Genomic DNA, 27,927 nt, shown 5'->3' with positions numbered 1-27,927 from the left:
TCTGTTTTCTGTCTCTTCTCAGTACTTCTTCGGCGCCAAGTAACATCCACCTAGGAGTAGCCCCTGTGGGGCCCGGCTCCACTGTCACCCTGCAGACCATCCCGCTGACTACGGTGCTGACTAATGGGCCTCCCACCAGCACTACTTCTCCAACTCAGCTTGTTCTCCAGAGTGTCCCACAGGTGTCACCGTTCAAGGACACCGTCACTTTGCAGACCTCCTTCCCCCTGAACACCAGTTTGCAGGAGAACCAGGTTGCAACCCAAGGGGCCCCATTGATCCTCAGTGGTCTCCCCCAACTTCTGACCGGGGCCAACCATCAGAGCAACCCTGTCCCATCCCAGGTCATAGGTGCTGGGTCAGCAGGGCCTAACTCTCAGGCCCCTGGGACTGTCATTGCTGCCATCATCAGGACTTCTAATGGCACATCAGTGCCTGTGGTAAAGGAGGGACCCTTGAGGTCCTCTTCGTATGTGCAGGGTGTGGTTACTGGGGCTCCCGTGGAGGGGCTGTTGGTTCCTGAAGAGACCCTGAGAGAGCTCCTGAGAGATCAGGCTCACCTTCAGCCACTTCAGAGTCAGGTGCTCTCAAGTGGTTCCCATAACCTGAGCCTTGTGGGGAACCAGACTTTATCTCCCCCTAGCAACCCCACTGTTGGGCTAACCCCAGTGGCTGAACTTGAGCTCTCATCAAGCTCAGGGTCCCTGTTTGTAACTGAGCCTAGTATGACCACATCTGGGAGCCTGCTGACCAGATCCCCAACCCAGGCTCCTTTCTCCCCATTCAATCCCACTTCCCTCATTAAGATGGAGCCCCATGACATATAAACAAAGGGATCAAAAGTCTGACCCACTGGGCAAAATTGTGAAGCATTTTAGTGGACTTAAGTAGAGTACCCGCCCTTCCATCTAGTGGGGTGTGAGAAAATTTGATTCCAAGTTTCCAGGCCTATTAGGCATTGTTATGACCAAAGTATGCCCGGCTCATGCATCGCTGGCATCAGACCATGGCCTTCAAGAGCAATAGGGAGTAGACAGGCTCTTGAAAGGATAATAAGCTGACTTGGTGATGGAGGGAAATCTGCAAGCCAGGATGCAGCTTGTGGTGAGAGCTGGTCAGAGGCTCCAGAAGAGTTAAGCCTGGTCATACTTTCCTCTATCTATATTCCTTACACAGGGAATTTACCATCCAATATGTGAATATCTTCGGATGCGTTTGTGTGCACTTGTGGTTCTGTATCTTCATTTCTTTGGGGAGGATGGGCTGTAGATGTCAGGTCTTTTCTGTGTGTGTGTGTGTGTGCGCGCGCGTGTGTGTGTGTCCCCATCCATTCCTAGGTCAGCCACAGAGATGCGGCATTTTTTTTTTTTAAGAGAAAAGCACTCTGTAACTTTGTTTTTTGCAAGCAACAATGCCATTCTGAGACTGGAAGGTACTGGTTGAATGCCTCCCTCCCAGTCTGGAGAGATGTCACAGAGCTGGAATAGGTCTAGCTAGGAGAGCCTCAATGGGTGCACGTGGTGAGAGGACAATGCTAAGGGACAAGAGGCCGTATATGTTAAAACCATAGTGGGAGGGGAAAGGGACACACTTAGCCCTAGGAGCACGTGCTTGTTATAGTTACCATCGGGCTGAAAGTTGTGGGGCAAAGCACTTAACTGTAGTCATCCCCAGTTATGAAGTCCCTAGTCAGACCTGAGTGGACTGAATGTTTGTGGCCAGGGCTTTTGGCTGTTTGGATAAAATCAGCCCTATGCTTGACAATAATAGCCCCTTTTGACCCAGTGCTGTTTGTTCCCTACCTTGGCTTCCCTCTTCATTCTGTTTGCCCTGAGAAATTCCACCTGTCATCAACTGCTGGGGCTAGTGCAGTGGCAGCCTGGCTCCAGCCATACAGTCTTGGTCTCTCTCTCCCTCTGACAGTGGCCCTGAAAGACTTTAGGAGGACCATTGTTTCTCATTTCCAGCCATCACACCTAACCCAATTCTTGCTTCACCAAGAAGACAGGAAAGAACACAGCTCCTGTCGGCACATGACTCTGTGCCCCTCCTCTTTTCTGTTTCTGGAAAGAGTGTTCCTGATCTTCGTCTCTTGACGAAGGGTCTCCATCTCCCTTCCTTGAATCTGCTTGCCTCTCTCCTACCAGGTTTAGGAGCAATGTGTAGTAGAGATGTCAGGCCCAGAAGCAAGTCTAGTCTCTGGTGAATTTGGTTAATGTGAATCAGCACTCCAGGACCTTTGCTATGTCCTCTGTGCCAAAGCACCCACTTGACCTAACTACCTCCCTGGCTGGTCATCATTCTCCCCCACTCTCATTCCCAGCGATTGGCACTGAGACATCTGTTCTAATAAAACTGGCTTATGATGACAATCTCTTGATAGATGGAAGGAAGCATCTCGGGAAAAGGTCACCATTGTTGCTGTTAGTATTGTTCTAGTTGTATCTGGGTTTTAGGTTTTTGGGCTCTGAACTTGCTCTGTTGGTGAAGGTGACCTTGATCTTCCGTTTTTTTGCCCCTCCCCCGTTTTCACGTATGCATCACCTTGTGGTTCTGTGGACCAAACCCAGGACTTTGTGTTGGCTTGACAAGTACTCTTATCAACTGTACCACATTCCCAGCTCAACCAGTTTGAGTGAGCACAAAGGGACAGTGTGAGCTGGGGTGGCCCTGCATCAACCTGATAGCTGCATACACATCCTAACTCCAAGGATATTCATTCTCCTAAGGTTGTCAACACTTTCATAGTCAAATCATCTTCGTTGTGGTTCTCGGGCCTTGTTATCCCACACTTGCTGAGCCCTTCTATACAATTGTGCTTTCTGTGTGGGCTCCTCATCATCTCTTTGTGTGTGGGTGTTCTCCAAGGGTCCAGTTCTTTAAGATGAGTTCAATCCAGAACCTGCTTCTCTTAAGTCCCTGGCTCACGGCTCTGGTGATCTGCTTCTGTTAATGATGCCACCATCTTCCTGACCTTTGATACTGGAAATCTCACAGCTGTCTGGTGGACTAGATGGACTTGGCCCTGCCCCTCTCCCTCATCTCCTGATACCTGGCCTGTCTTTGTTCCCACAGCCTAACTCATGCTGCTCAGCTTCCCCCTTCCCAACATCAGCACCCTGTTCAATGTGACGTCTTAGCTCTTCTTGTCTGGCAGGCTACTTACTCTGGCTTCCTCTGCTAAAAAGCCTTCAGTGAGCCCTGGCCTGCAGATAGGGCCAATACTTAAAATGCTCATCCCCCAGGCTTTTCTAGGGGGCCTAGGGCTAGCATTAACCCTTTAGTTCCTGAATTGTGACAGGGCCCAAGGATTGCGGAGCACTGGGGGAGCTATGGGTAGTAATTCTTGAAAGATTTGAAGTTCGATATCAGCCCCACCAGGGAAAAGAGCCCCAAGTTGGTGGCCCTTCCCTATTGGGTCCTCTCTGATTTTCTCCACCCCACACCAAGGTACTCCAAAAGGATTCCATAGTCTTTGAACTTGTTCCCACCTATGCTGTTTCTTTCCTGGGTTCTGTTTAAGCAATATGTTCTCTCCTCTTACTAACAGAAAATTGTGTCTCAAGATGGGATTCAGTGGGAACAGCCAGTTCCTAATTTTAATTCTTAAACTTGCAACCGCCACTTGATGGACAGGTGATTAGAAACAGCCTGTGACATCTCTATCGTGATCACAAACTGTTACTTAGACATACGTTTAGATCTGTCCCGTTGATCTCCCATGTGTACTACCTCCTGAGGGGTACGCACCACCGTGTCACCCACAAACCTGGGCATTCTAGGAAGCAGACGAGCATCAATGACTAGTTACTGATTGATCTGATGAGAGTTGGGTATCAAACTTGGAGGTAGCTGACCTCTGTCCTCCCCTCTCCTCAGGCGGTTACTCCGGGTGCTTCACTGCCCAGGGCCCTCACGGTACCACCTCACCCCCGTCTTAACATCCAAGATTTGTATTACTTTCAACATCCTCGATCCTAAAGACACTTTCCTGTTCAGTTTCTTCCCTACACAGAGTGTTTAAACTAGCTAACCGGTTCACTAATCCTTGCTGACAAGCGTGATGGAAGAGGCTTGTAGGAGAACCTCAGGAGACAGATATACCTTAACCAGAGTCAGGTGACAGCAATCCCCCTGCTTTCGTGATGTCCTAACGGAGTCAGGAGTCAAGTGATGGTCCTCACCTCCCAGCAGCTGATACATGATTTCCTCCTCCTGGCGCCCTCAGCACTTTGTATATACCTCTTATTGTAGCACATTGTATGTAGTTCTTTGAACGTGTTCATGTATGTTTCCCCTGCAATAGACTGTGAGCTCCTCAAGGGCAGGAGCTGTGTGCTAGTCAGTGATGTATCCCCAGCACCTAGCAACAGTGCCTGATACACAGTAGGTGCTCAATAAATGTTTATTGAAAGGCTGAATGAGTTCAGATTCCAATTGTGGGACCTTCTACCCTACGTGGGGGCAGGAAGAGGACAAATGGGTCATTCCGTGCTCAGGAGCTATCATGGTGGTTTGGTTATTTTGGTGTCTTTTTTTTTTTTTTTTTGGTCGTGGTGGGGACAATCTAATGTAGCCAGGCTGACTATGTGACCAAGCATGATCTCCCCAATTCTGAGATTATGGACATTCATTGCCACCCCCTACCCCACCCCACCCCCGTGCCTTATTTGGTGCTGAAGACGGAACCCAGGGCTTCCTGTACATCTCTACCATTTTGAGCCATCATAACATTTCAGACAGTTACTCCCTTTATCCATGTATTTATCTGCCGTTGGGTTCACCCGGAGCTTAGAGCTGCTTTCAACTACGCTGTGCTGACAGGCGACTCCCAAACAACTGCCACTGCCTCCCTTCCAGAGACGGCCTCAGCACTATTTCCTCATCCCTCGATGGGACTTAAGTAAAAATGTCACCCTCTTCGGGCGGGAACAGACAAGTCTTTCTGATGCTCACAAGCTTGCTGACTATACTCCTATGGCTTTAAAGGTTCTGGACCAAGGGTGAGCCAGTTCTTTGGGCTCACAGTTGCAGCAGCCTCCAAGCGCGGATGTCCTGTGCGCCGGGTATAGAAGCCAATGTCCAGCAGGTGGCGCTGTGGCGCTGGCAATGGTGGGCCAGCCAGGCGGAGCCCGGGAGGGAGGGGCGGCCAGGGCGTGGCTCACCACTCCCAGAAGAGCCAACTAAGCGGGCGTCTTCCTGTCCCGTGGAAGTGTTCCCTGATTTTCAACTTCTGGGCGGCTTTGGTTCCCGCGATAACCTCCCTGGCTCCGAAGCTTCGAACTTTCCCCTCGGTCCCCTTTCCTCTCCAAGGGGAGTCCAGCAGTCCGCACTGTCGCCTTCTCATTGGCCAACCGCTCCCCGGCCCCGCCCCCGGTCTCTAGTACAGGCAGGTGACCGAGAGGCGAAAGGGCTCCCCGGCTCGCTTCGGACTCCCGAAAGCCGCAAAAGCAAGCTCCAGGCCAAGCTCTCAACTGGCCCCTGGCCCCGGATCTGATGCTCCTTTCCCTAGCCTGCCTTTAGCGACACTTTCACGCGCCACCGTCTTCTCCCTTGAAACGGGATCTGATCGAGGCATCTGTTACAACCATTTGCCTGCAGCTTGAACCCAAGCTCCTGGAAGACAACCCCAGCCCCGAGCCTGGGAGGAAGGAGCACAGACCCTGTGGCAAGCCCCTCCAACTCCCCGTGGAAACTGCCACCATAAGGGGCGCACATAGAGCTAGGCCTGCCCCACTTCTTAGTCTAGCAGGCCTGAATATTTGGCAGCTTTTCCCTAGCCAACACAGCAAAGGAAAAGACTGGAAGAATGTTTACCACCAGGTTGGGCGAAGAGCTTCGGTGTCAGCCGTGATCTTTATAAGCTGACAATAGTGTCCAGCTAATGTGTGGATAAAAGGACACAGAAGCAGGGAAATAGGGAAGTGCCGCTGATTCTTTTCTCCATGCCTCTGCTCAGATTGCACCCTCATTCCAAATAGCATTCCCTGGCATCTATTTATATTTAAGTATGCACCGTTCACTACCTCTCCCACGCCATCTGTTCCAAGCATCCAGGTGCCCTTCCCAGCCCTCTGAGCTCCCCTCAGCATTTGGGGCCTATCTGAATACTGTTAATTGACAACATGGCTTCTGTAACCTCCCCACATCTGACTTCTGAACTGCATTTCCTTTTTGTAGTTTTGAGACAAGGTCTCACCTACACAGCTCAAAACCACCTCAACCCCCCAAACCCCACCCCGCCGCCTGTTTTTCGGAGTAGAACTACAGCGTGCATTATCACACCTAACCTATTTGGGGGCAGGGTCTTGCCATATAACCCTGGCTGACCTAGACTTTACAGCAACCATCCCGCCTCCCTCCCCCATGTGCTTAAGATTATGGGCACGTGCCACCAGGTATGCTGGCCTTCTGACTGCACGTTTCAACTAGAGGATGGACCCGAAATTAGAAACACTGTGGGGTGTTTGCAATGACTCTGCGATTAGGAAGTGGGGAACAGCAGGAAGGCAGATTAGTGTTGCAGCTCTAAATGGATGATGTCTCTGTATCTGGGCAAACTCCAATGGAAGCAAGTTTCTGAAGGATGGGTAAGCAGAGCAGCTTCAATTTAGTCCTGGGTAGTGTCCAGACTCTAAGAAGCCAGACACAGCATTCTCCTGGCTTGCCCACTCAAGCCACAGTGAGATAAGAGTTTAAAGTGTATAGGATCCAGACCTTCACAAAAACTCCTCTCAAACAGTAGCAGACACATGCTGGGCCTGCAGACCTTCTGCCACAGTTTATCTTACAGAGGGAGGAGTAATCGTAAAACTAGGGACAGGTGTCTTGCCTTACAGTTGGGTCACTGGAACCTAGAACCATGGGACAGCCAGCACTGGGCAGGTGGGCAATGGAAGCACAGGTAAGGGCCAAGTGGGGGATTACACAGTACAGCCAGGTGGCTAGTTCCAGTCAGAAGACCAATCAGCAGATGATTTCCGATTGTATTGGGGATCACACCACCCAGCAGCCAGAGGGGCCCTCCTCTATTCCTGTTACTCCAGCTGCAAACAAAGAATTCCCCCTTCACATTTCCAAATCAAAGCAACCCCAAGTTGGACTATTTTCTCCTCAGGTGGGCAAAGGGCCCTTTCCATGTTCCTTTCCAGAATTCCATCCTGACCTAACGACCAAAGCTCTAATTTGACTTGCTTTCCCCCAATCTATATCTAGGGACCACTTAACTCCCCCAAATCCACAAATGGGGAAAGTGAAGACAGGAGACAAAGGCCCTGACACAGGTTTTTCAGTATGCAAGTGTTTTTGACTCCACAGCCAGTTGCTTAAAACGAAACATAAAGGGCAGCCAGAATACACACCAAAATGTAAAACAGAAAAGAAAAAAACAAAAACAAAAAAAGCAAAAAAAAAAAAAAAAAAAATCAGAAAACAAACCACACAGTATCATAGTTTCCAATAAAACAAAACTGAAATCCAAACCCCCTCAACTTCATATATATATGTATATCTCTATATATAATTTTGTTGCTGTTAAAAAGGGAAAACAATTGTTCAAAACCATTTGGGTAGGATGATGGGGCTGTCCTACAGAAGGGGGTTCAGAAATTCCCCTGGGAACAAAAAACACACACACAGTTGAAAGAAACAATGCTCCTAAATGGGTCAGGAGCCTCCAGAGAACATATTGTCCCATCCCCAAACTGGCTTTTTGTTTCCTTATTTTTTTTTGTCTTTTTTTTCCATTTTCTTCTTTTGTTGTTGTTTAGCACCTGTACAATAAAACTGTACCATCTCCATCCAGAGCCAACCACAGCAAGGCCCTCCTGCCTTTGGATGGTACACACTCTCTACAAGGATTGTTCTGAAAAATAGCAATTGGTAGAAAAATAAGAGCAGGGAAGACAATGCCATGGAGGGGCGGGGCCAGGGAAACAACCCAAGCTCCTCCTCCCTCCCTCGGTAACAGACCTAACTGGATGTCTGAAGGCCTAGGAGACACCCACTCAGTCCTCCCCACCACCACCCCCAGCTGCTGTGGAGCCAGGCTAGAGACTGCCTTCGCCTAGTTAGTCCCAGGGCCCTTTACAGATTCCAAAGGAGAATCAGGGGCAGGTGGAGGAGAGAGGGGTAGAAGGTGCTATAAGCCGTGGGAGGGATGGCAGGGCAAAGGCTGGGAGGTGAAAGGCTCAGTATCTCAAGATGGAGATCCCAGGGTAGGTAGGGTGAGGCAAGTAGGGGAAGGGTCCAGGGCAAAAGATGTCAGAGTAAATTCATACTGTGCACTGAGCGGAGCAGTGTGAGGGGAACACCCTGCCTCAGGCCTCTCAACCTGCCTTTATTTGAGTAACTCAGGAACCCTGCTCCCTAGTAAACACCCGGCTCAAGATGGAAGAGCTGCTACAAAGGGCAGGAGTGGGGGGAGGGGGTGGGGGAGCACCAAAGGCCAGGGATTTGCCCCCAGCCCCCCAGCTCTGGGCCAGCAGCAGCCAGGTTGTTTAGTCATATGATGATGTCCCCCTATCTTTCCTCACCCTGCTCCCTCTCCAAATGGAGAAAGACAACTTGGGGATCACTTTCTCAGAGAGAGGGAGCATCCCCAAAGCTTATGCAGAAAGAAAAGGGAAAGGAGGTAAAGAAAGTCCCTCGATACAAGTTGTCTCAAATCGTCACAGTGATACAGACTTCTCAGAAACCAATGAAACAATACAAATTAAATACTAATAAAATAAATACTATGGAAGACAGAAGAGCACAGGGAGACAAAAAGGGGGCACTCAAGAGATTTAGGTTTTTCTCATTTCTCCTTAGGACAGGCCACAGCCACCCAGGCCCATGTTTGGTCTTGGTCATAAGCAGAGAAGCCAATCCAAGTGCCACCTCCCACCATCTCCAGACCTCTTGTCTTCAGAAGTGGAGTTCCACTGTCCACCCCATCACCAACCACAACAACAACAGGGAGATGAGAACTAACTGTACCCCCCCCCCAAAAAAAAAAGAGAAAGAAATCCAGTCACTAATGCCGGCATTGATAAGGCGGCTTCTTGTTGGTCCATATTATTGCCTCATTCATCAGTCTGGTGCTCGGTGGGGGGAGACATGAGCGGTGGGGGAAAGGTGAACTCGAAGGAGAAAGAAGAATGGGGAGGAGGGGCTGTTTCTGTCAACTGCTCCAAGACTGATATTCCACCTCAGACCCTAGGAGCCGCAGCAGCTCTGGCTCATACTGCACCAGCTCCACAGTCTCAGAAGAGCCTGGGGGAGACCTGTCCTCCAAGCTCCCAGGCCTCTCAGCAGGGGTCAGCAGCTGACTTGAGGCCACCTGCCGGTAGAACTCAGCCTTAGGCAGGGTGGTGATTTCAAGGTGTGGGAAGCGGGCCTGAAAGATTCTTGAGGAGAGCTTCAGCCTCTTCAGGACATCGCTGAAGAGGAACCAGTTGCAGGGTCTGGAAAGGCAAAGATAGAGTTAGGGAAGCAGGCTCAGGAGGAAGAGTGCCCCCCCCCCCAGAAGCACTACAGAAAGCTAGGAGACCAAGTGACCCCCACAGTCCACCTCCACACCCGCACTTCCGATTGAGATTTAATGCTACCTCTCAGGAAACCACAAACTTCTGGAGGGACAGCACTATGGTAGCATGGTACCTGCCCCAGCTTCTAGCTGATCATCCCTGAGTGCTCACCCCACAGGCTGGCTCTTCCATAGGGGGCAAGCCAGGGGCCAACTAGGCTTAGCCAGCTACCTCATGGCCTGGCATCTACTACCTGGCATCTTCTTCCTGACCCCCACTCCAGGCAACCCTGCCTGGCCTCCCTTTCCTGATCTCACTCCTGCTCTAGATCTTCCCTGGTGGAGGTAGAGCTGTGGAGAACGGCCTAAACTGTGGGGAATCCAAAAGGCATTTCTCTTTGGCTCTGGAATGTATTAGACAACTTTTTTTTTCCTCCCGCAGCGGCAGCACCAATGTTTCTGCAGGCCCAGGGCTCACATTACAGCCAGTCTGCCCTTGTGGATCACATCTGAGGCTGGGCGGCAGCCTGGGGACAGCTGGGAGGGGTGTTTCAGAGGCTTTACCAGCCAAGCACTTCCACTAAGAGCAGGAAGAAATGCTGCATTTTCCCCTCATCCCACTTCCCAGTTCTTCCTCCTAGCCACTCCACTGTCTCATTTGCAGCCTTCACTGTCTGGGCTACAATACGCCAGCCTTACACTTGATCTGTCTCTGTTGAATCCTTTTTCTTAATGGGGACTGGCCTAGTAAAGCTATTTTAATACAGGCTTTTAATACATGGGACTTTTTTTTAAAGTGCTGAACAGAAACCAAGACATAACAAGCAACACAGGTATAGGTTTCTCAGTCCCTTGGGTCCTCTTTTCTTAAAAGAAAACATGTTCCTCCATCCCCTCCTTCACTGAACAGCTTTTAATGACTCTCTCATACTTCCAGCAAACAGACCAACATGCTGAAAGATTAGGAGCATACTAATGTACTGATTTTCTAGAGTGCTCAGACTCAGTTGTCAGCACCCACAGCAGCAGCTTCATAACTGATCTCCAGGAGATCAGACCCCTCTAGTCTCCTTGGGTACCCACACTCAAGTCTATAAACACACATGCAAACTCACACATCTTCTATGCATAATTAAAAATAAAATACCCAGGCATGGAGGCGCTTGCCTTCAATCCCAGTCCTTTGGAAGCAGAGGCAGAAAGATTCCTGTGAACCTGAGTCCAGTCTGATCTACAGAGTAAGTTTGAGGTCACACAGCAAGTTCTAATGCTTTAGTGTAATATTAAGCCAGACATCCAAAAGTTGACCCTAGTTCAATTTCTTCAACTCAATCTCCAGTTTCCCTACATCCGCTCACTCACACTGCATCCCCCTGTCCTACCAGAAACACTTCTTTTCTAAAATTGTATATGTATACTTTGCCTGATGTACCTGTATGCTTCCTGTATACACCTGGTGCCTATAGAAAACAATGTTGAATCTCCTGTAACTGGAGTTACAGACAATTATGGACAATCATAATATGTGCCAGGAACTGAACACAGATCCTAGAGACCAGTGCTCTTAACCTCTGAGCCATCTCTTCAGGCCCCTCTTTTTTTGAGACAGAGGATCTCATTATATAACCTTAGCTAGCTGGTGATTTACTCTGTAGACCAGGCTGGCCTCAAACACAGAGAGATCCACCTGCCTCTGTCTCCAAATGCTGTGCCACAACATCTGGCTTTTGCTTTTGAACTACTTGAGTTTGCTGTAATGCCTTTGCACATGCCTTCCCTATGCCTCTCCTTCTTCTAGTCCGGCTCAGATGGCATTTTGAATCTATAAAACCTCAAAGTAACTGCGTGTTCATTACCATGACACTCAGTCCGATTATGGTACCTCTAACAGACCATTTCCGAGAGGCTACAAAATCAGCATAAACTCTGCTCTTCTCTGGTACAGAGGAACGGGGCTCAAGATAGACTGAACTTCTTATTTTTCACTTGACATTCTTTTTATAGTAATAAACCTGCTTAGAACATTTGGTCTTTTATTAAAGTTCATTGCATACTTACTTGTCTACAACATTCAGCTGGGCTTTTTTGAAGGCCAGAGTTATCTGTACCATGCCTCAGATTTGATCCAGGGCATAAGACATGTTTATGAAATCAGTCATTCCATATGGTATCTAAAACACCTGTCTAGTTGGGCATGGTGGCTCAAGTCTTTAATTACAGACTTGGAAGGCAGAGGCAGGTGGATTGAGGCCAGTCTGGTCTACCTAGTGAATTATATGCTAGCCAGGGCTACATATAGATCCTGTATCAATGAAACAAAACACCCTCATCTATTTAGACTCAATCCTTTTCTCTAAAATTCAGCATTTCTTCCATGGCAAAGTCCATCATATAAAATTAGGGGATGAAGTGTTCTAAACTAAGACACCATGACAATCAATACCATATACTTGGGCCGCCTCTTTCAAAGAATGAGGATAAAGGGGCTGGAGAGATGGCTCTGTGGTTAAGAACACTGCTTGCTCTTCCAGGAGTTCAATTCCCAGCACTCAGGTGGTGGCTCAGCTCACAACTGTCTGCAACTCTAGTTCCTGTGAATCCAATGCCCTCATCTGGCCTCTGCAGTCAGCTGGCACATACATGGTCCAGAGGTACACGTGCCTGGCTTAATGGGAATCAGGTGGCCCTTGGTTGCCCATGTTCTGTCTGTACCTAGAGAAAACTACTCTGGTCCTTTTATTGCCTGTGACCCAGGATCCTGTTTCAGAGGAAGAGGTGCTGGCTACTTTGGAGGAATTAATTAACTGTGCAATACTATATCCCAGAGGCCCAGCCTCACCCTCTGGGATCAGCTTCTGCCCAGAACAAGGAGACAAGGAGACTAAGAACAAAGAGGTGACTGATCCTACATTAAAAAATTATATCTAGCTGATCCTGCATTTAAATATATATATATATATACATATCTTAGAGCAGGGTTTTCCTGCACGCATGTGTATACACCGCACATGTGACTGGCAACTATGGAGACCAGAAGAGGGCATCAGATCCCTTGGAACTGCAGTTATATATGGTTCTGAGCTGCCACGTGGGTGCTGGGAATCAAACCTGGGCTCTTTCCGTGCGCTCTAAATCGCTGAGCCACCTCTTCAGTATCCTGACCCAGCACTTTTATTCATCCACCTAACCCTTCCATATGCTGCACTGGAAAAGCAATCACAAGCCATGGTCCTGACGGGTGACAAACTCCCCTCAGCAAAAGTCAGTGAGGCTCAACCTCATACCAGGAGTCAGGTATACGCTAGTCTCCAAAGAAAGGGTGTCCCCACGTAGTAGGTAGTCATCTGAGCCGGCAGAGCTGATCTTTTTTTATTTAATCAGATACTGATTTTAAGGCTATGAGAGCCTGTGCTGTGGGTTGCTTAAGAATCCTAGTGGATCCAAAGCTATGCCAACCATATGTCTTGGCTTTTGCAAGAATTTCAATTACAAATACTCTGTGTAACTGTCCCCAGAAACCACAAAAATGTTCCAGAGATTCTAATAGTTCATCATCCCAAATATTTCCCAGATTCATTCTCTCTCTCTCTCTCTCTCTCTCTCTCTCTCTCTCTCTCTCTCTCTCTCTCTCTCTCTCTCTGGAGCCTGAGTTTGGATGTAAATTCCACTCCATCTGGACTGGAGGAGAGGGTGTCTTTCCTCTGCTCCAACACTCATCCTTCACTTAGCCTTTGCTTCTGTCTGAAGCGCTCCTCCTTCCCTAGGCAGGCCACAGGTTGCCAGGACACTGTCACACAGTCCCTGTAGACTTCCCAGACACTTACCCACGGGACACTGACACTTGGAGGTTGTAACAAGGGAGAAGAGGCTTGTCTGAGAGTTCGAACATGAAGTCATCCTGTTCTGAATCATCTCCTTGCTCGGCACTCCCGGGAGGATTATGGAGGAGGTCACAGGCAAACCCGTCTTTTTTCTCTGTAAGATGAGAACACAGGGAATCAGCTACAAGCACAAAACTGAAGGAAACAAAAGGCTCCATGAAGGGATATGAAGGGACTGCTTAGGAAATAAATACAAGGCCACAGGTCTCTGGCTGCATTGACTATGGGTTTGCCTCCTCAAGAGGGCACAGGAAGGTTCTAGTCTTGGAAGGAAATATGTGGTGGTCTGAAGTCCATTGGAGGATGGCAGCTCAGATAAAGACAGAGATACTAGCAGCTGTTAAGGGCTAGCACACCTGTCCTCTGGCTATAGGTTCCCCAAGCCACCTAACTGCCTGATCCTGAGGTCTAAGGACTCAGAAGCCTCCCTTCTCCAAGCAATTTGGGTGTGGCCCACTGTATTTCAGCCCAACCTTCTGCTCTTCCTCTTCAGCCCCAGCTCACTAGACAGATGCTGAATGGTCACAGATATGGGTGTGCCGATCTTCCTGCTGCACAATGCTTGGGCCAGAGGGTTGAGGGATCGGGTCCAAGGTAATCTCAAAAAGTAAGAGCCGAGCCCAGGGTGTTGTTGACCCCCACCTTTAATCCATGCTCTTGGGAGGCAGAGGAAGAAGGAGCTCTGGGAGTTTCAGGCCAGCCAGAGTTAGAGTCACACACTGTCTCAAAAAACAGGGCAACAATCAAGAAAATCAAACCCAGAGAAGAAAATAAAATAAATGAATGGGGGACATCACAGGGACAGAGTGGCAGACAATTAAAGCTGCTGGCTAAGGGGTGACACCTTCTAAAGTTTGAGCAGTACCAAAAGAGGTAACATGAGGATTTACAAAGCACCCAGGGTGGGGAGAGGGACAAGGCAGTAGAGGATGACATTATGCAAATCCTTGTGGCATCTCAGGCTTTAGACTAGTGACTCTTGAGTCTGAGGGGGAAGGGCTGAAAGAGCCTGTAAAGCTACTACCAGGTGGGAAAGGCTGCCTCGATGCCGGTGGAGCTCCTACCTCTGAGTCATACTGAGACATACCCAGCCCCGCTACCTCCCCAAGCTTCTTCCCACTTGAAACTTACCCAACACAGAACTGCTGTAAAAATCCCAGGATGCACGAGGATCACCCTCTGCCCTGCCCTGAAGATCGGAGAGGTGATCTGATGAGAGAAGAGAAGTGTGACCCACAGAGGAGATCTGGAGGGTTAGCTATATGGGGTTGGGGGAGGGGAAGTGGAGAGGGCTACAAGAGGAACCAGGGGTGACAGGAAAGAGACAATAGAGGGCAAGCAAGCAGAAGCCCCAAGTAGCCCACTGATGTATGGCCTAGTTTTTAATCAAATTCCCTCTAGGATTAGTATTTTTAAACAGGGGGATGTAAATTAAAAATTAGATTTCCAACATTTTAAGTAAAAAAGATAAAACTTTTGAGGATCTGGCACCATTGCCTCTGCATTCCTGTGTGTCAACAGTTGGCTAGAGAAAGCTGTGACATGTACAGTCCCCAGTCCCCACTGGGCCTCTTCTCTCTTACACATCAGCCTGAAGGCGTGTTGCTTGGGGATCTCAGCTTCAAAGGGCACAGAATCCCATGCCTATCACAAGAGTACTGTGTCCAGCCATGATCCAGCTTCTTTAAAGTAACGTAAGGAGTGATGGGGCAGCTCAGTGGTAGAATGTATGCTTAGCATGTGCAAGAATCTACACTTATTTACAACTCAAAAATACAGAAATCACACACACACACACACACACACACACACACACACACACTCCCTACTACTCGGAAGGCTTCGGGAAGAGAACTGAGTTTGAGGTCAGCCTGGGCCACTAGAAGAAACCCTATCTCAACAAAAGAAAACAAAACCAAAAACCATAAACCCTTTTGCTTCGACCCAAAGAAGTGGTGGTGCTAGAAAATGGCTCGGCAGGTAACAGTGCCCAGTGTGCACATGAATTAACACAGCTCTATTCACAATGGTCAAGAGCCAGAAACAGCCTAAATGACCATCAAGGGATGAACAGAGACAAAACGATGTAATGTCCACACAGAAGAATATTACTAAACCATAAAAAGGAACAACATAGATGCTAACTCAAAGAATCCAGATACAAAACACTATATAAAGAAAAGAGTACGGGGTACTTGGAGAAGAGGAGCCTGATATTGTGATGTAAAAAAGCTAATACATAAATTAATTAAAAAAGAAAAGAGTAACAATATGTCACATGCATGAACTGGAACACATAATGCTAAAGTGTAAGAATCGGTTACAAAGACCACATACATAATTCCTTCTTAATGAGATTACTAGACTGGGCCAGGCCAGTAAGACAGAAAGCAGACTGAGGATGCCAGTATTGGGGGTGGGGGAGGGCAGTGACTAAGAATAGAGCTGGGGTTTCCCTCGGCAATGATAAAGTTCTGAACGCAGATAGTGGTGACTGTAGTACGGTACTGGGACGCGCCACTCCATCACGCAGCTGTCTCAAGTAGCTGACTTCTTCTATGTATCTACTACCATGATTAGAGTCGTTTGCAACCTCCCATTTGTTTCCTAGCTCTGAAGACGGACCTCAGGTGGCCCTTGGCTCCCAGTTTCCTAGCCTCAGTCAGTGAACAGGTTCACCTCTGATTCCCACCCAGACACAAAGCAGGCTTTCCTGACATTACCTGTGCTGCCTGTAAGTGCCAGGAGAGGAAGTTGCCAGGGTGCCAAATGGTACAATTAGTAACTGACTGAGCTAGGAGGATTGTTACCAGCTCTCAAGTAGCACCTAGGCAACAGGAAAGAAGAGAATCCAAAGAACACCAGGAGATGAGGGTGGCCACCTACAAAGCCAGTCCCAGATTTATACTGGGAGTTATTTCTCCAAGGACTGCAGCTTCCGCCACTGACAGTACCACTGCCACCCAATGCCTCCCCTCTGGGCCAATCCAGCAGCAGGAACTGTCAGTGTGGCTTCCAAAGCCACTCCCTTCAGAGTCCCCTTCTAACACATGAAGAGCTGCTACTCCAACTTGGAAGGCACTAGGGTACCACTTTCAAAATGACAGCGGAGTGAGCTACCTTAAGTTGTATAGGTTAGACCTCTGTACGCACCACAGAAAACATAAGGCCCTGCTGACAGCCTCCACACTCTTCTGTTCAGTGGACTGCCTAAATCACAAGGACTTTCTTCTAGAAGCAGAGCTGTTGGGTAGGTGTCTGTCCAGTCCTGTGCTTTGTATCATGGGAAATAAAGGAAGGAGGCCCTTTTTTCTAAGAACCGATGGAACCGGGTCTATTTTGTTAACTACTCTTCTCCTATGCCAGAGCTCCAACGCCTGGTCCCTAAGAAGAGCTTACTAAACATACTCAGGAAGAGGAAGAAGAGGGGGAAAGGAGAGAATCACTACAAAGTGAGACAGCAAAGTGCTTGCTTTAAACAGCATGCCAAAACATGCACTCTGCTGCCCCTGTCCCCCTGTGCTGCCCCTGTCCCCCTACCCGCAGTCACACAAGGATTCCACGAGAGCAGGCCAACTTCATCACATCACTGGCTCCTCACTAGGACTTGCCTTCGGTGCCCACCAGACATTCCTCTAATTCTCTCCACCGCCTGCAGAGCTCTGCCATGGACAGGTGAGCTTGCCTTTCTGAGATAGCCCAAAGTTAACTGGCATGAGCAAAGATGCTAAAGTTGGAACAGGCCCGTGAGTGACAAACATGTGGGAGGGGTCACTTGATGGTGTAGCATTCTTAATGCACACACCTCAGAGATGACTACCGTCAAAATGAGTGACCTTGATTTTCTTGGATTCTTTCTCCACTCCCAGCAAATTTCCAAGATTTTATCCTTCATGGGAGAAAAAGTACCCCGAGCCTAAACATTCCCCCCCTACAGACAAGTGTAACAGGACTGACAAAACAAGGATTCGTACAAATTGGTCAAAGCTACAAGATGGACACAACGCAAATGCTATGCATAAACCCAGCAGATAAAAATCACACACTCACACACACACACTCACAGAGAGAGAGAGAGAGAGAGAGAGAGAGAGATGGATGAAGGGAAAGAAGGAGAGGAAGAGAATGATAGACTTTAAAAAAGAAATATAGTGCTGAAATATGCTAATATATAGATGGACCATGAAAACCTTATATTACATGATTATAGACTCAGACGCCCCAGGTTGTAGGGCTCCATTTATATTTAGCTTGTACAAAGTTCTATGCAGGATGATAATGTCTCAGAACTAGACAGCAGTGGTTGGAACGTTGTAAATGAACTAAAAGCCACTGAACTGATCACTTTGTGATCATTAATTTTACCAATGAATTTTCTCAATAGAGAACCTTGTTCCCACATACAAAGTGGGAGCCAGTAGAGTTTCTCTAGATCCCCACATCCCATCATACTCCACCCAACCAGCTAAGTCACCAGATGAGGGACATGAAAGGAGAAAAGAAGATGAGCTGTCTTCAACATGGCTTCATATCATAGAGGTCTCTGGCTAAGTCTCTCATCAGTGAAAGGAAAAGAAATCCCTATACCCCCTCTAATGCCTCAGTTCCTGTGCTCTTCCCCACAGAGGAGAAAGGACTATTTTCCCTCTCAGCAAGATTGGATGTTGTTCTTTTTTTTTCCTCAAAGGGTCAAAGGTAAATTAGTAATATGGTCCATGAGGGAAGCAATAAATGGATAGGCAGAAGAATAAATCACACTTCCCTCCATGAGAAATGGGCCTTGACGGGAGTAAACCAACTTAAGGGAGTCCACATTTATAACTCAGGTCAATCATCCTCTGCTTTACTCAACTTGCTACAGGAACACTGAACAAGATGCTCCACTGGGGACGTCAAAGAGTTTAGTCCTAGGCAAACATGCCAGAACAGGAGTCTTGCACAGAGTAGGAAAAGCTATTCATGAAGCACAAGTCTGATGCTTACAGAGAGTGGAGCCCTTAGCACCCTACATAGATTTGCCTCATTTTCCGATGGGAGACTTCTGCTAGGGAAGAATCACACAATTCATCTCTGGAGCACCTGGCTAAGCAAGTGTCTGAAGATGAACAGGATACAGAATACTTTTAGATGTCTCAGCCAGACAGGTGAGCTGAAATTTAAAGCAACAACAACCAACAGAAACAACCTCCACCTCCAAAATCACAAACAAATAAATAAGAGTCCAGAGTCCCCCAGGCATATGTACCTGGATATATGGTCTAGCATCAGAAGAATACTTCCCTACCTACTTCCCTACCCTCCCACGTCATGAACATTCTACCTATGGCTCCTGGGGAACCAGTGAGGTAGCATCTAGGGATGAAAGGGAAGAGAGGTGATGCTCAGTTTTGAGGCATTAAAGCCCCCAATGATGGCTATTATCACCATCACGAATGGACTTAATGTCACAGAATTGGTCAGTTTAACTGTTAGATTAGATGCATTTCATTTCCTTTTGTTAAAAACATGGTGTTCACTTAAGGAGGACAGCCTGGCCTGGAACTCACTATTCAACCATCTTCCCACCTTAGCATCCTGTTAGAGTCTTAGCCAGTGCTAGAGTTCAGTTGTGCACCACCACACACAGTTATCTCATTGTAATTTACACACACACACACACACACACACACACACACACACACACAGTACTAGAGTTTAGAAAAGTCTCTGGATTTTGCAACACCAACAAGCATTTTAATTATCAAAAGGCCAGTTATGTGTCAGTGAGATGTCTCAGTGGGTAAAAGTGCACAAGCCTGAAGGCTAAAGTTTGATCTCTTCAAAGCTGCTCACTGACCCCCACATGCAGGCTGTGGCATTCAGGCATGCACACACACACATTTTAAAAATCTTTTTATAGCTGGGTGTGGTTGCAAACACCTTTAATTCCAGCATTCGGGAAACAGAGAAAAGCAGATGTTATTTAAGACAAAACCTCAGACCTCTGAGTTTGATCTACATAAGTTCCAGGCTGATCAGAGCCGCACAGTGAGACCCTATTTTTCAACAAAAAGATTACCTAGGAGATTAGGATGAGATTACAGAAATAAAAAGAGATGTTCTTATTTCTCATTTTTTAGGCATTAAAAAATAGTGTTAGTCAGGTCTAGTGGTCCATGTCTTCAATCCCAGCACTTACAAAGCAGAGGCAGGCAGATCTCTGCTAGTCTGGTCTATAGAGCAAGTCCTAGAAAAGTCAGGATTACATAGAGAGACCATGTCTCAAAAGTGTCAACATTTAAAGTTCTTTGGAGTATTAGAGAAGAATCAGGGAGGAAGAGTCTACACTTACTCAATAAAGTAACCAGAGGTGCTATTTGACTTGTTCTCCCATTAACCAAGCAAAGAAAGAAAGAAGCTTTGTTATACTGGCATACTCTACTTGCTGTACTTCATACATGGTCCTGAAATCCAGAGCGCAGAGCCATGCCGGCCGGCATCTAAGACAGAATGCACACGGTTATATGTGCATGTGGGAGGATGCTACAGACATTGCACCCTCGGAGTGGCTCTGCTAAGAGGACTGATAACTAGTCATCACCGGCCTACACTAAGTGATTGATGAAAAGAAATCCCTACGTGGCTAGGTCTCATGATGACCAGATGTGACCCAGAGTCACATGGAAGAAAATGAAAAAGGAAGCCCGAGGCTAAGGAAAGCCTGAGGCCTATACGTCATGGGTTAGTTAAGTTCGCTGTCTGGAGGTTGGATGAGCACAAGTCAAACCTTCCTAGGCAATCTGTCATCCCTTTGCCTCCCTGTAGCCTCTACACTATAAAGATAGTATCTTCACCTCTTTTCCCTCCCATGGAAACTTTTAACATAGGCTTTCTTATCCCCCCTCCCCTTACCAGCTACTCAGCGAAGCTTTCTTAAGCAAGCATGACTCCTGACCTAGGAACCCAGTGCTACATCATTTGCAGGGGCAGCTGGTAACCAAAGGGACAAAGTTTCGGTAAAAGGGGGGAACAGACTGTTCTATCACAACTGAAGTCTATGAACAGGGTCATAGCTATAACTCCCAACTGCAGCATCCACCACTGGGGCAATCTGAAGAACTAAGTCATGATGCCATGAAAAGTTGAAGGTCCAATATCCTGAGATAAGATCAGAAGGAACTAACACTGAGCATGCTCAAAGTCGATTCCCCTCTTCCATTCCCATCCTAGCTGTCCAACTCAGATCCACCTGCCTACCTGCAGACACACAGTGCTATATACTAGAAAGAAAAAGCAATACAATGGCTTGTGGCCCTGGCCATGGGCCGGAACGTGATACTTCACTAGAAGGTGGAGGGTGGAGAAGAGACAGGAATGGAGAAAAGGGGAATATTGGAATGCACAGGAAGTATCAAAGCCACCGTGGGAGAAAGGCCAGGAAGAATAAAGCATCAGGAAGGGCCCCAGACGTCCCACTTTAATTACAATCAAGGAAAGATTACAGCAAAATGGGGATTATTCATTCTCTACCACTGACATTCCATTTATAGCACAGGTCAACATATCTTGCTTCCAGCTAAGAGTATAGCCAGTCTCCCATCAGGAGGCCTGCTCCAGACACCTAGCGGTGAAATGAATCCCTGTAGGAGGTGAGGGCCTTACCGATACTGATGTGGACACTCACAGCAAGAGACTTTTTAAAGTAGCTAAAAATTTCCAAGACCCTGAAGGAATATGTGAAGACAGTGGATACCCTTGTGGGAACTGTTTAGGACAGTTACTGAAGACCTCCCCGAGCCCCTCATTGAGGAGTCCAAAGCCAACCCTGAGGAGTCTGGCTGCAACTGTGGTCAATGCTTACCACTGAGAAAGCGCTTCATGTTATCACTGCTGGCCAGCTTCATGGCTGTCTGACCCGAGTAGGTAGCCAGTGTGGGATCAGCTCCGTAGGATAGCAAGAGCCAGATGGTTTCCAGGTTGTCGTTGACCACAGCATCATGAACTGGCCTGTGGAGGTTAAATAGAGTCAGGGCTACAGGACTTAGTGGAGAACTTTCAGGCTACCTACCATATTGGGGGGGGAGAGTGAGAATGAGCATGGTGACCTCGGGGTCACCCCCAATGTAACACGGGTAAGAGTTAGAGCAAGAGTTGGCCTATAATTCAGTGTCTCCATGCACCTCTGTTTTTCTTTCTCTGATCTATCATATCTATCTCTCTTTTGTGTCCCCCTGCATCTTTGGACAGTATCTAGAGCACAAGGTAGATCTACTAGTAGTTCAGCAGAGAGCAGGTCCCTGCTGGAAGTTAAAACAGGTGTGGGTGGTTGTTGAAGAGGAAGGACCCAGGTGACTGCTCCAGGGCAGAGATAGGCAGGGAGGCCCCATACCAGGTAGCAGCCAAGCACAGCCCGTACATTTTGATCTGGGTCCTTCTATAGTTGGTATACAGCTCTCCTGAGACCCTACCTTAAGTAGAGCCTCTGGTGGAACAGAGGAGACGGTGTGACATCTGAGACAGGGAAAGGTTTTATGTTTGTATATGTGTAAGCATTAATATGCTATTGCATTTACTTATGAACTGTGTGTATGTACGCATGAATATATGTGCAGAAGTCAGGAGACAACTTGCAGGAGTCAGCTCTCTCCTTCCATCATGTGGAAGCCAAGATTGTCAGGCTTGATGGCAAGTGCTTGCATATACCAAGCCGGTCTCACAGAGTCAGGTAGTTGATTTTTTTTTAAGTGTACAGAGACCAAATTACAAAAACCCTATCTGGAATGTCACTCCTAGATTCACTTTCTGCTCAGAACCTAAGGCCTCAATTCCACATTAGACAAGTGGTCCAGGATGACTATGTTCAGGCAGGTTGAGTGGACTTGGCAAGGGACAGGATGAACCCTGGACAACCTCAGCCTTTCCTTAGTCCAGTACAGACTGGCCACTGAGTAACTAACTCCTCAGCTCCTGCCCCTAAGCTGGCTCCCTTCAGCCCACAGAAATCCTGGCAAAGGGCTTCCCGGTTAAGTCCTTTTTCACACCAGCAGCTGGACATGCTGCAAATATCCAGGTTAGAAAAGCTCCAAAATAAGGGGCTGAGACTTGGCAGAGGAGCAGCCTTCTTGCCTTGTGCCATCCTGTGAGCTGCAGTTCACATTAGCCCCATGTTGCAATAGGATGTTCAGGATATCAGTCCAGCCCCGGGAACAGGCTTCATGCAAGGCTGTGTAGCCCGCGTTGTCACGGTGATTCACATCCTCACTGTGCTTTTGGAGGCAGTAGAGAACAACGTCCTGTAGGGATGGAGACAGCTCTGTGAGCAAAGAGAAGTCTAGACTTGCCACCCCACAAGTGTCTGACAAGGTTCCCAGCCTGTCCTTCATATGAGGAAACAAAAGACACAATTCAAAATCTGTGAACAAAGTTAGTTCTCAGCCTCCATTACTGGGGTCCCAGCCCTGAGTTGTTCCCTTGGCAGGAGGAAGACATTTCTTATGGCTGAGAGCACTCATCTGGGTGGTGATCATTGGGATGAAGTCCTCAGGGAGACTCCCCTGCTCCCAGAGCTCACCTTTCTGAACTTTACAAGATACGAATAGGAGCTCCAATCTTGACAGGCTCATAAATTCGAGTTACCCCACCAAACACAACTCAGTTTTGTCCTTTGCTTTGAGACAGGATCTTGTTGTAGCCCAGGCTGCCCTTTATACTCCCTATGTAGCCAAGAATGATCTTGAATCTCAGATCTTCCTATCTCTGCCTCCCGAACAATCAGATTAAAGGTATGGATCATTCCACCCAATTTATGCAGAGCTGGGAATTGAGACCAGGGCTCTGTGCCTGTTAGGCAAAGCAACTAAGCTAGATCTGTACCCATAATGCACTTTTATCATTCAGCCATGGGTAATGCTGCCTTCCTGGGGCTCAGCTGGCAGGACCAGAGGTAGAACTCAAGTGACTTGAAGCATTCCTGCTACTATGGGACAAAGCTATGAATAAACTGGGATGGGAATTGGAAGTGCCGTTGGGTGACTGGCTTCCAGAACATGGTACCCACTAGTTCTGCTGCCAACACTTGCAGGAAGCTCAGAAGACAGGATGAGAGGATGGCTAGGGATAGCCACTCCGTGCCTGGGCTGGGTGTGTTGCGTCTCACTAATACGATACACACTTTTCCCCAGACAAAGTTCTGGCTCTGTTCTAGTCTGCCCCCAATGTTCGCTGTTTGCTGTTTCTGCAGAGATTGGATTTCAATGCATCTTAAGGTCTCCCGGAGAGCCACACCCATACTAAATACCCAGGAAAGGTAAACTGGGCTTATGCGGACACCATGAAAGCTACACAGACCAGTCTGTACACTAGGTACAGAAAGTCTAATAAAAAATGTAGGTTTTCTTTGGAATGAGACCTACCTCAACAGGTTTACTATAATCAAAGGCCTTAATATGATAAAATAAGTGCTCAAGGAATTCAGCTTTTTACCAGGCACAGTGGCACACACCTTTAACTCCAGCACTAGGGAGGCAGAGGCAGGGAGATCTCTGAGTTCAAGACCAGCCTGGTCTACAGAGTGAGTTTCAGGAAAGCCAGGATTGTTATAAAGAGAAATCCTGTCTTATGAAACAAAACAAGAAAGGCAGGCAGGCAGGCTGCCTTGTTTGCTGTCTTTCCCATGTTTAAGAAAGTATGTAGTACAGGTGGGTTAGCTCGGGATTATTGAACATGCTCTTGACACTTCTACCTGAAAGCCAAAATGAGGAGAAACTACAGGAGATAAAAGTGTAGCCAGTAATCATCAATCACCTCATGTGGTTGGGGGAGCCACGACTCCACCTTAGGTAACTTAAGACAAAGTGAAAATTCCAAATTCCCGTCCTAGCCTAAGAATGTAGTGGATGCTATTTTTCAAGTGCATTTCTCCTGAATTGACATTTCAAAGAGCTCACCTTCCCACAGAAGGAACGAGGCAGCCTCAAAAGCCACGTGCACAGTAAGGGGAGACCATCCAGACACAGGTCCCAGAGCAACCAGTGGTATATGCTCCCTACGGCCTATCCTGTCATTGCCTGCCCAGGGAGAGCTTACTCACCTTATAACCCAGACGAGCTGCTCGCTGCAGGAGGGTCTCCCCAGCATTTTTATTCACTATAAGTCTCCGTGCCTCTGGGGGAATCTGTCGGGCAGTGGGTGACTCTGAGGCCTCTTCTGGGCCAGCACTTCGGTACTTAGAGGGTGTACATGGTTCTGTGGGCTTCACCGGAGTGGGAGATTTGGAAGATCGTGTCTTCTGCTGACTCCAACGACCTTTGCTCTGGAAAACAGAAATGAAGTCCTGGGTCAAGCCAGGCAACATATCCAATTTATCATGGCTACGCCATCTGGCTGCCAAAGCTACCTCATTACATCCGGCACGCATGTTTTACTTTATTGAGAGTATGCCAAGTGGCCCAGTCTACTGTCGGCCTGGAGACTGGAGGGTAGGCTAGTCACTAGCCATGTGAGCTTATTTTCAAAATAAGAATAGCTGCTTCTGCATTTCTATGGGTGGATGTTAAAAATATCAGATCCCCAGCCCAATAAACCACGGCATGGCGGGAGGATTGAAAATTGGGAGGAGACAGCCCAGCCTCTCTCAAGCACTTGGTATGCCTTTTCTGTCCTCGTGTTGAAATTTTGGATAAGCTGTATCTATAGGTAGTGAGAACAAAGAGACACACAGAGGCAGCAGTCTAACTGGTCACAATTCTCAATACCTTCAGGTATATAAACCCAACCTCATATCCAACCTCACAAGCTTTCCCTATCTTTTACCAAACCATGGCTTAAGGTTATATTCAGTCCTGGCCTGGGCAGTGGACTGTGAGGCTCTGGAACCAGACAGGACTAGGCTGGAAGTTTGCCTCTGCCATTGACTAGTTAAAACCCCTGAAGTAAAGCCTGAGTCCTCTGAGCATTACTTTCTCCCTTTGAAACAATGAACTGGCCAAGGCTGTGGACTCCAAATATTCTGAGAGGTCTGTCTGTAGAAGTCACCCATGAGTGCTTCCCTTTGCCCTTGTTTTAATCAAAGGTACATAGAAGGTTCTTGTGCTTGCTCTACAGTGTCTTTCTTGGTCTGTAGGGGTACAGGTCACTTGTATCTCAAAAACTCAGGTTCTAGGTGAGGAATAACTGTGTGTAGTGAGTGTAGTCAAAGAACCACTGTATGCAAAGATGGGAGCAGCCTCAGCTGCACCTGGCTCCAAGTCAAAGCTATGAACTGAATCACACCTGGGGGATGTTGGCAGGGTTTTATACCCTGCGTATAAGAGAGACATGAATCCACTAGAAAGCAGAACAGCAACGGGGTGGCCACCACAATGGACCCTGAGGACGCTACCCTGATAGTCAGGCTCCTGTTAAAGTTCCCACACTGGGATAAGGCTCGCCCAGGTAAGACTACAAAGGGAATAGGGTGTGACTTCCAAGACTAGGTCCCAAAAGAAACTGTGGTTCCCTTCTGGTTCGAATCATTTTCTATGAGGAAAGCCCTTTGAAGAGATCCATGAGGAAGGGAACAGAGGCCTCCTCCTAACGGCCAGCATCATTTTGCCAGCCATGTGTATGAACTACATACACACACATGTAGTCCTGCCTAACACTTCAACTACAACCTCATACAAAGCCCCACCCTGGGCTCAGCTAAGCTGCTCCTGAATTTCTGAGCACCAGCAACTATGAAATGATACATGGATATATGCCTCTTGTTAATGTAGAGCCACTAGGCTTTAGAGTAACCTTTCATGCTCCATGAGCAGTTACTCAAAGCCCTCCGAGCATCCTGATGTCACTTAGATCCTGCCCTCTACGCTATTCTATTGCTCTCTAGCCCCACTGCCCTTTCTGTAAATCCAAAGCCTACTCAGAGTTTATAATCTGATACCTCACATTCTTATTTTCTTGCTGTTTCCCATAGGTAAGTCTTGAATCCCCCTAGTAAGTTTTTTTTCTTAATTTCCTGTAGGACCCTGTCTCACTACTTTGCTTAAGCTGATCAAACAACCTCCAGGATCAAACAACCCTTCATTACCCCCACACCTAACTCCCTAGCTCGTTAAGTTCCTTCAGGGCACAGGTCACATTGTCACCTTCTCTCTTATTACAGCACTATCAACCACATCTATGTTCTGGCTAGATTTAAGCGATCCATGTGCAAAGCCATGGGTAGTCCAAAAGTTACCTCGTAAGTTACATAAAGTGAAGAAATGATACACTAAGAGATACAAGATGTAGGTCCAGGGAATCTGTGCCTTCTGATAAATCTCAACAAGACTTGATCAGTTTCCATGGCACAAGGGTATAAGTACAATCCCCAGCAAGAAAACACCAATTATATGACACTGCTTTGTCACTAGGAAGATGGAGAATATAATGCCAGCACTGAAAGACTCGGGACAATGTACCCAGATTTTGTGAAGCTAAGCCAGGCTCCAGAGAGTAAGTTTCTTTCCAAAGGCCAGGCTGTCAGAGCAGGCAAGAAGGCGGCCTAAGAGGGGGAGGAGCAAGAACATGTAAGGGGACCCCTCCCCCTCTCCTCTTCCTCCTGGCTCTGAGCCCCTGTGGGAAGAAGCCCTTGTCCAATGCTTTAGTGTTGCAGGAGCATTCCCCCCCATCCTCCCCCTGCCTTGCTTCCTACTACAAAGCCCCGTGCCATGGGGGCAACTGGAGCAGGTGGTGATGACTGAGAGAGAAAGAAAGGCAGGAGGGAGAGAGGGAGGCCCCAGGGAGAGACAAAACCCTCTCCAGGAGAAAATTTTAACAGACACATCGCCACACAGAACAAGCAGACAGAAGCATGAATGTACTGCTGAGTGTCAAGAGGCTGGCTACCTTTGTGTGAGATGGGGCCGTCTGAGTATCCAGGGAAGATGGGAAGGACGGCAGGATCCTGGGACCCCTGCATGTCTCAGAACTGTTTAAAGGTGGTAGTGTTTTCTACCTACTCACCTACTTCCCAAGGATGTCCCAGAAATGGGCAGAAAGCACTTATTCAGAGACTGCAAGACACACTGACAACCAGGACTTCTGAGGCAGACAAATTTGTTTCATGTCCTGATTCTGGCAAGCAGGACCACTGAGTCACCTCTCACAAGTCCTCACTGTAAAATGACTAGAATATCACCTACCTCTATGATGTATTTGGGAATTAAAGGCGACAACAGGAGAGCTAGGGGGATGGCTTGGTGGGTAAAAGCAATTACCATACAAGTATGAGGACATGAGATCAAGTCCCCAGAACTCATATAAAAGCTGGACTTGTGACACAAGTACCTATAAACCCAATACTCTATGGGAAGATGGGAGGTGGAGGCAGAAAAATCCACAGGAAAAAAAATCTCACTCCTGCTTGCCCAGTGCATGTAGCAGAAAAACAAAGACTGTCTCAAACAAGGGAGAAGGTAGAGACCTATACTTGAGCTTGTCCTCTCACCTCTACACACAATATGAGTACATACATTAAATAAATAAAAAGCAGCCACAGGAACAAGGCCAGAGCCAAGCATGTGTCTGTACTCTCCC

General features: G+C 47.7%; 2 protein-coding genes across 2 annotated transcripts in view; one reads left to right on the top strand and one right to left on the bottom strand.

Annotated features, from left to right (window-relative positions):
• The window catches only part of ELF4 (E74 like ETS transcription factor 4), a 40,272-nt gene extending 35,917 nt beyond the window's left edge, over positions 1–4,355 (top strand). The window contains exon 9 of the mRNA XM_080910990.1: positions 23–4,355. Coding sequence (XP_080767116.1) covers positions 23–827 — 805 coding nt within the window. The 3' untranslated portion in view covers positions 828–4,355. The remainder of the gene's footprint in view (positions 1–22) is intronic.
• A 3,111-nt stretch (positions 4,356–7,466) lies between these two features.
• The window catches only part of BCORL1 (BCL6 corepressor like 1), a 60,207-nt gene continuing 39,746 nt past the window's right edge, over positions 7,467–27,927 (bottom strand). The window contains exons 9-14 of the mRNA XM_080910354.1: positions 24,458–24,679; positions 22,495–22,661; positions 21,230–21,375; positions 14,521–14,598; positions 13,333–13,483; positions 7,467–9,446 (exon numbers count right to left, since the gene is read on the bottom strand). Coding sequence (XP_080766480.1) covers positions 9,164–9,446; positions 13,333–13,483; positions 14,521–14,598; positions 21,230–21,375; positions 22,495–22,661; positions 24,458–24,679 — 1,047 coding nt within the window. The 3' untranslated portion in view covers positions 7,467–9,163. The remainder of the gene's footprint in view (positions 9,447–13,332; positions 13,484–14,520; positions 14,599–21,229; positions 21,376–22,494; positions 22,662–24,457; positions 24,680–27,927) is intronic.

This window comes from Micromys minutus (assembly GCF_963924665.1).
Source record: "Micromys minutus genome assembly, chromosome: X".
Classification (NCBI taxonomy): Eukaryota; Metazoa; Chordata; class Mammalia; order Rodentia; family Muridae; genus Micromys; species Micromys minutus.
Note: the sequence above shows the minus strand (reverse complement) of the source record. Positions and strands in the feature narration are given on the sequence as shown.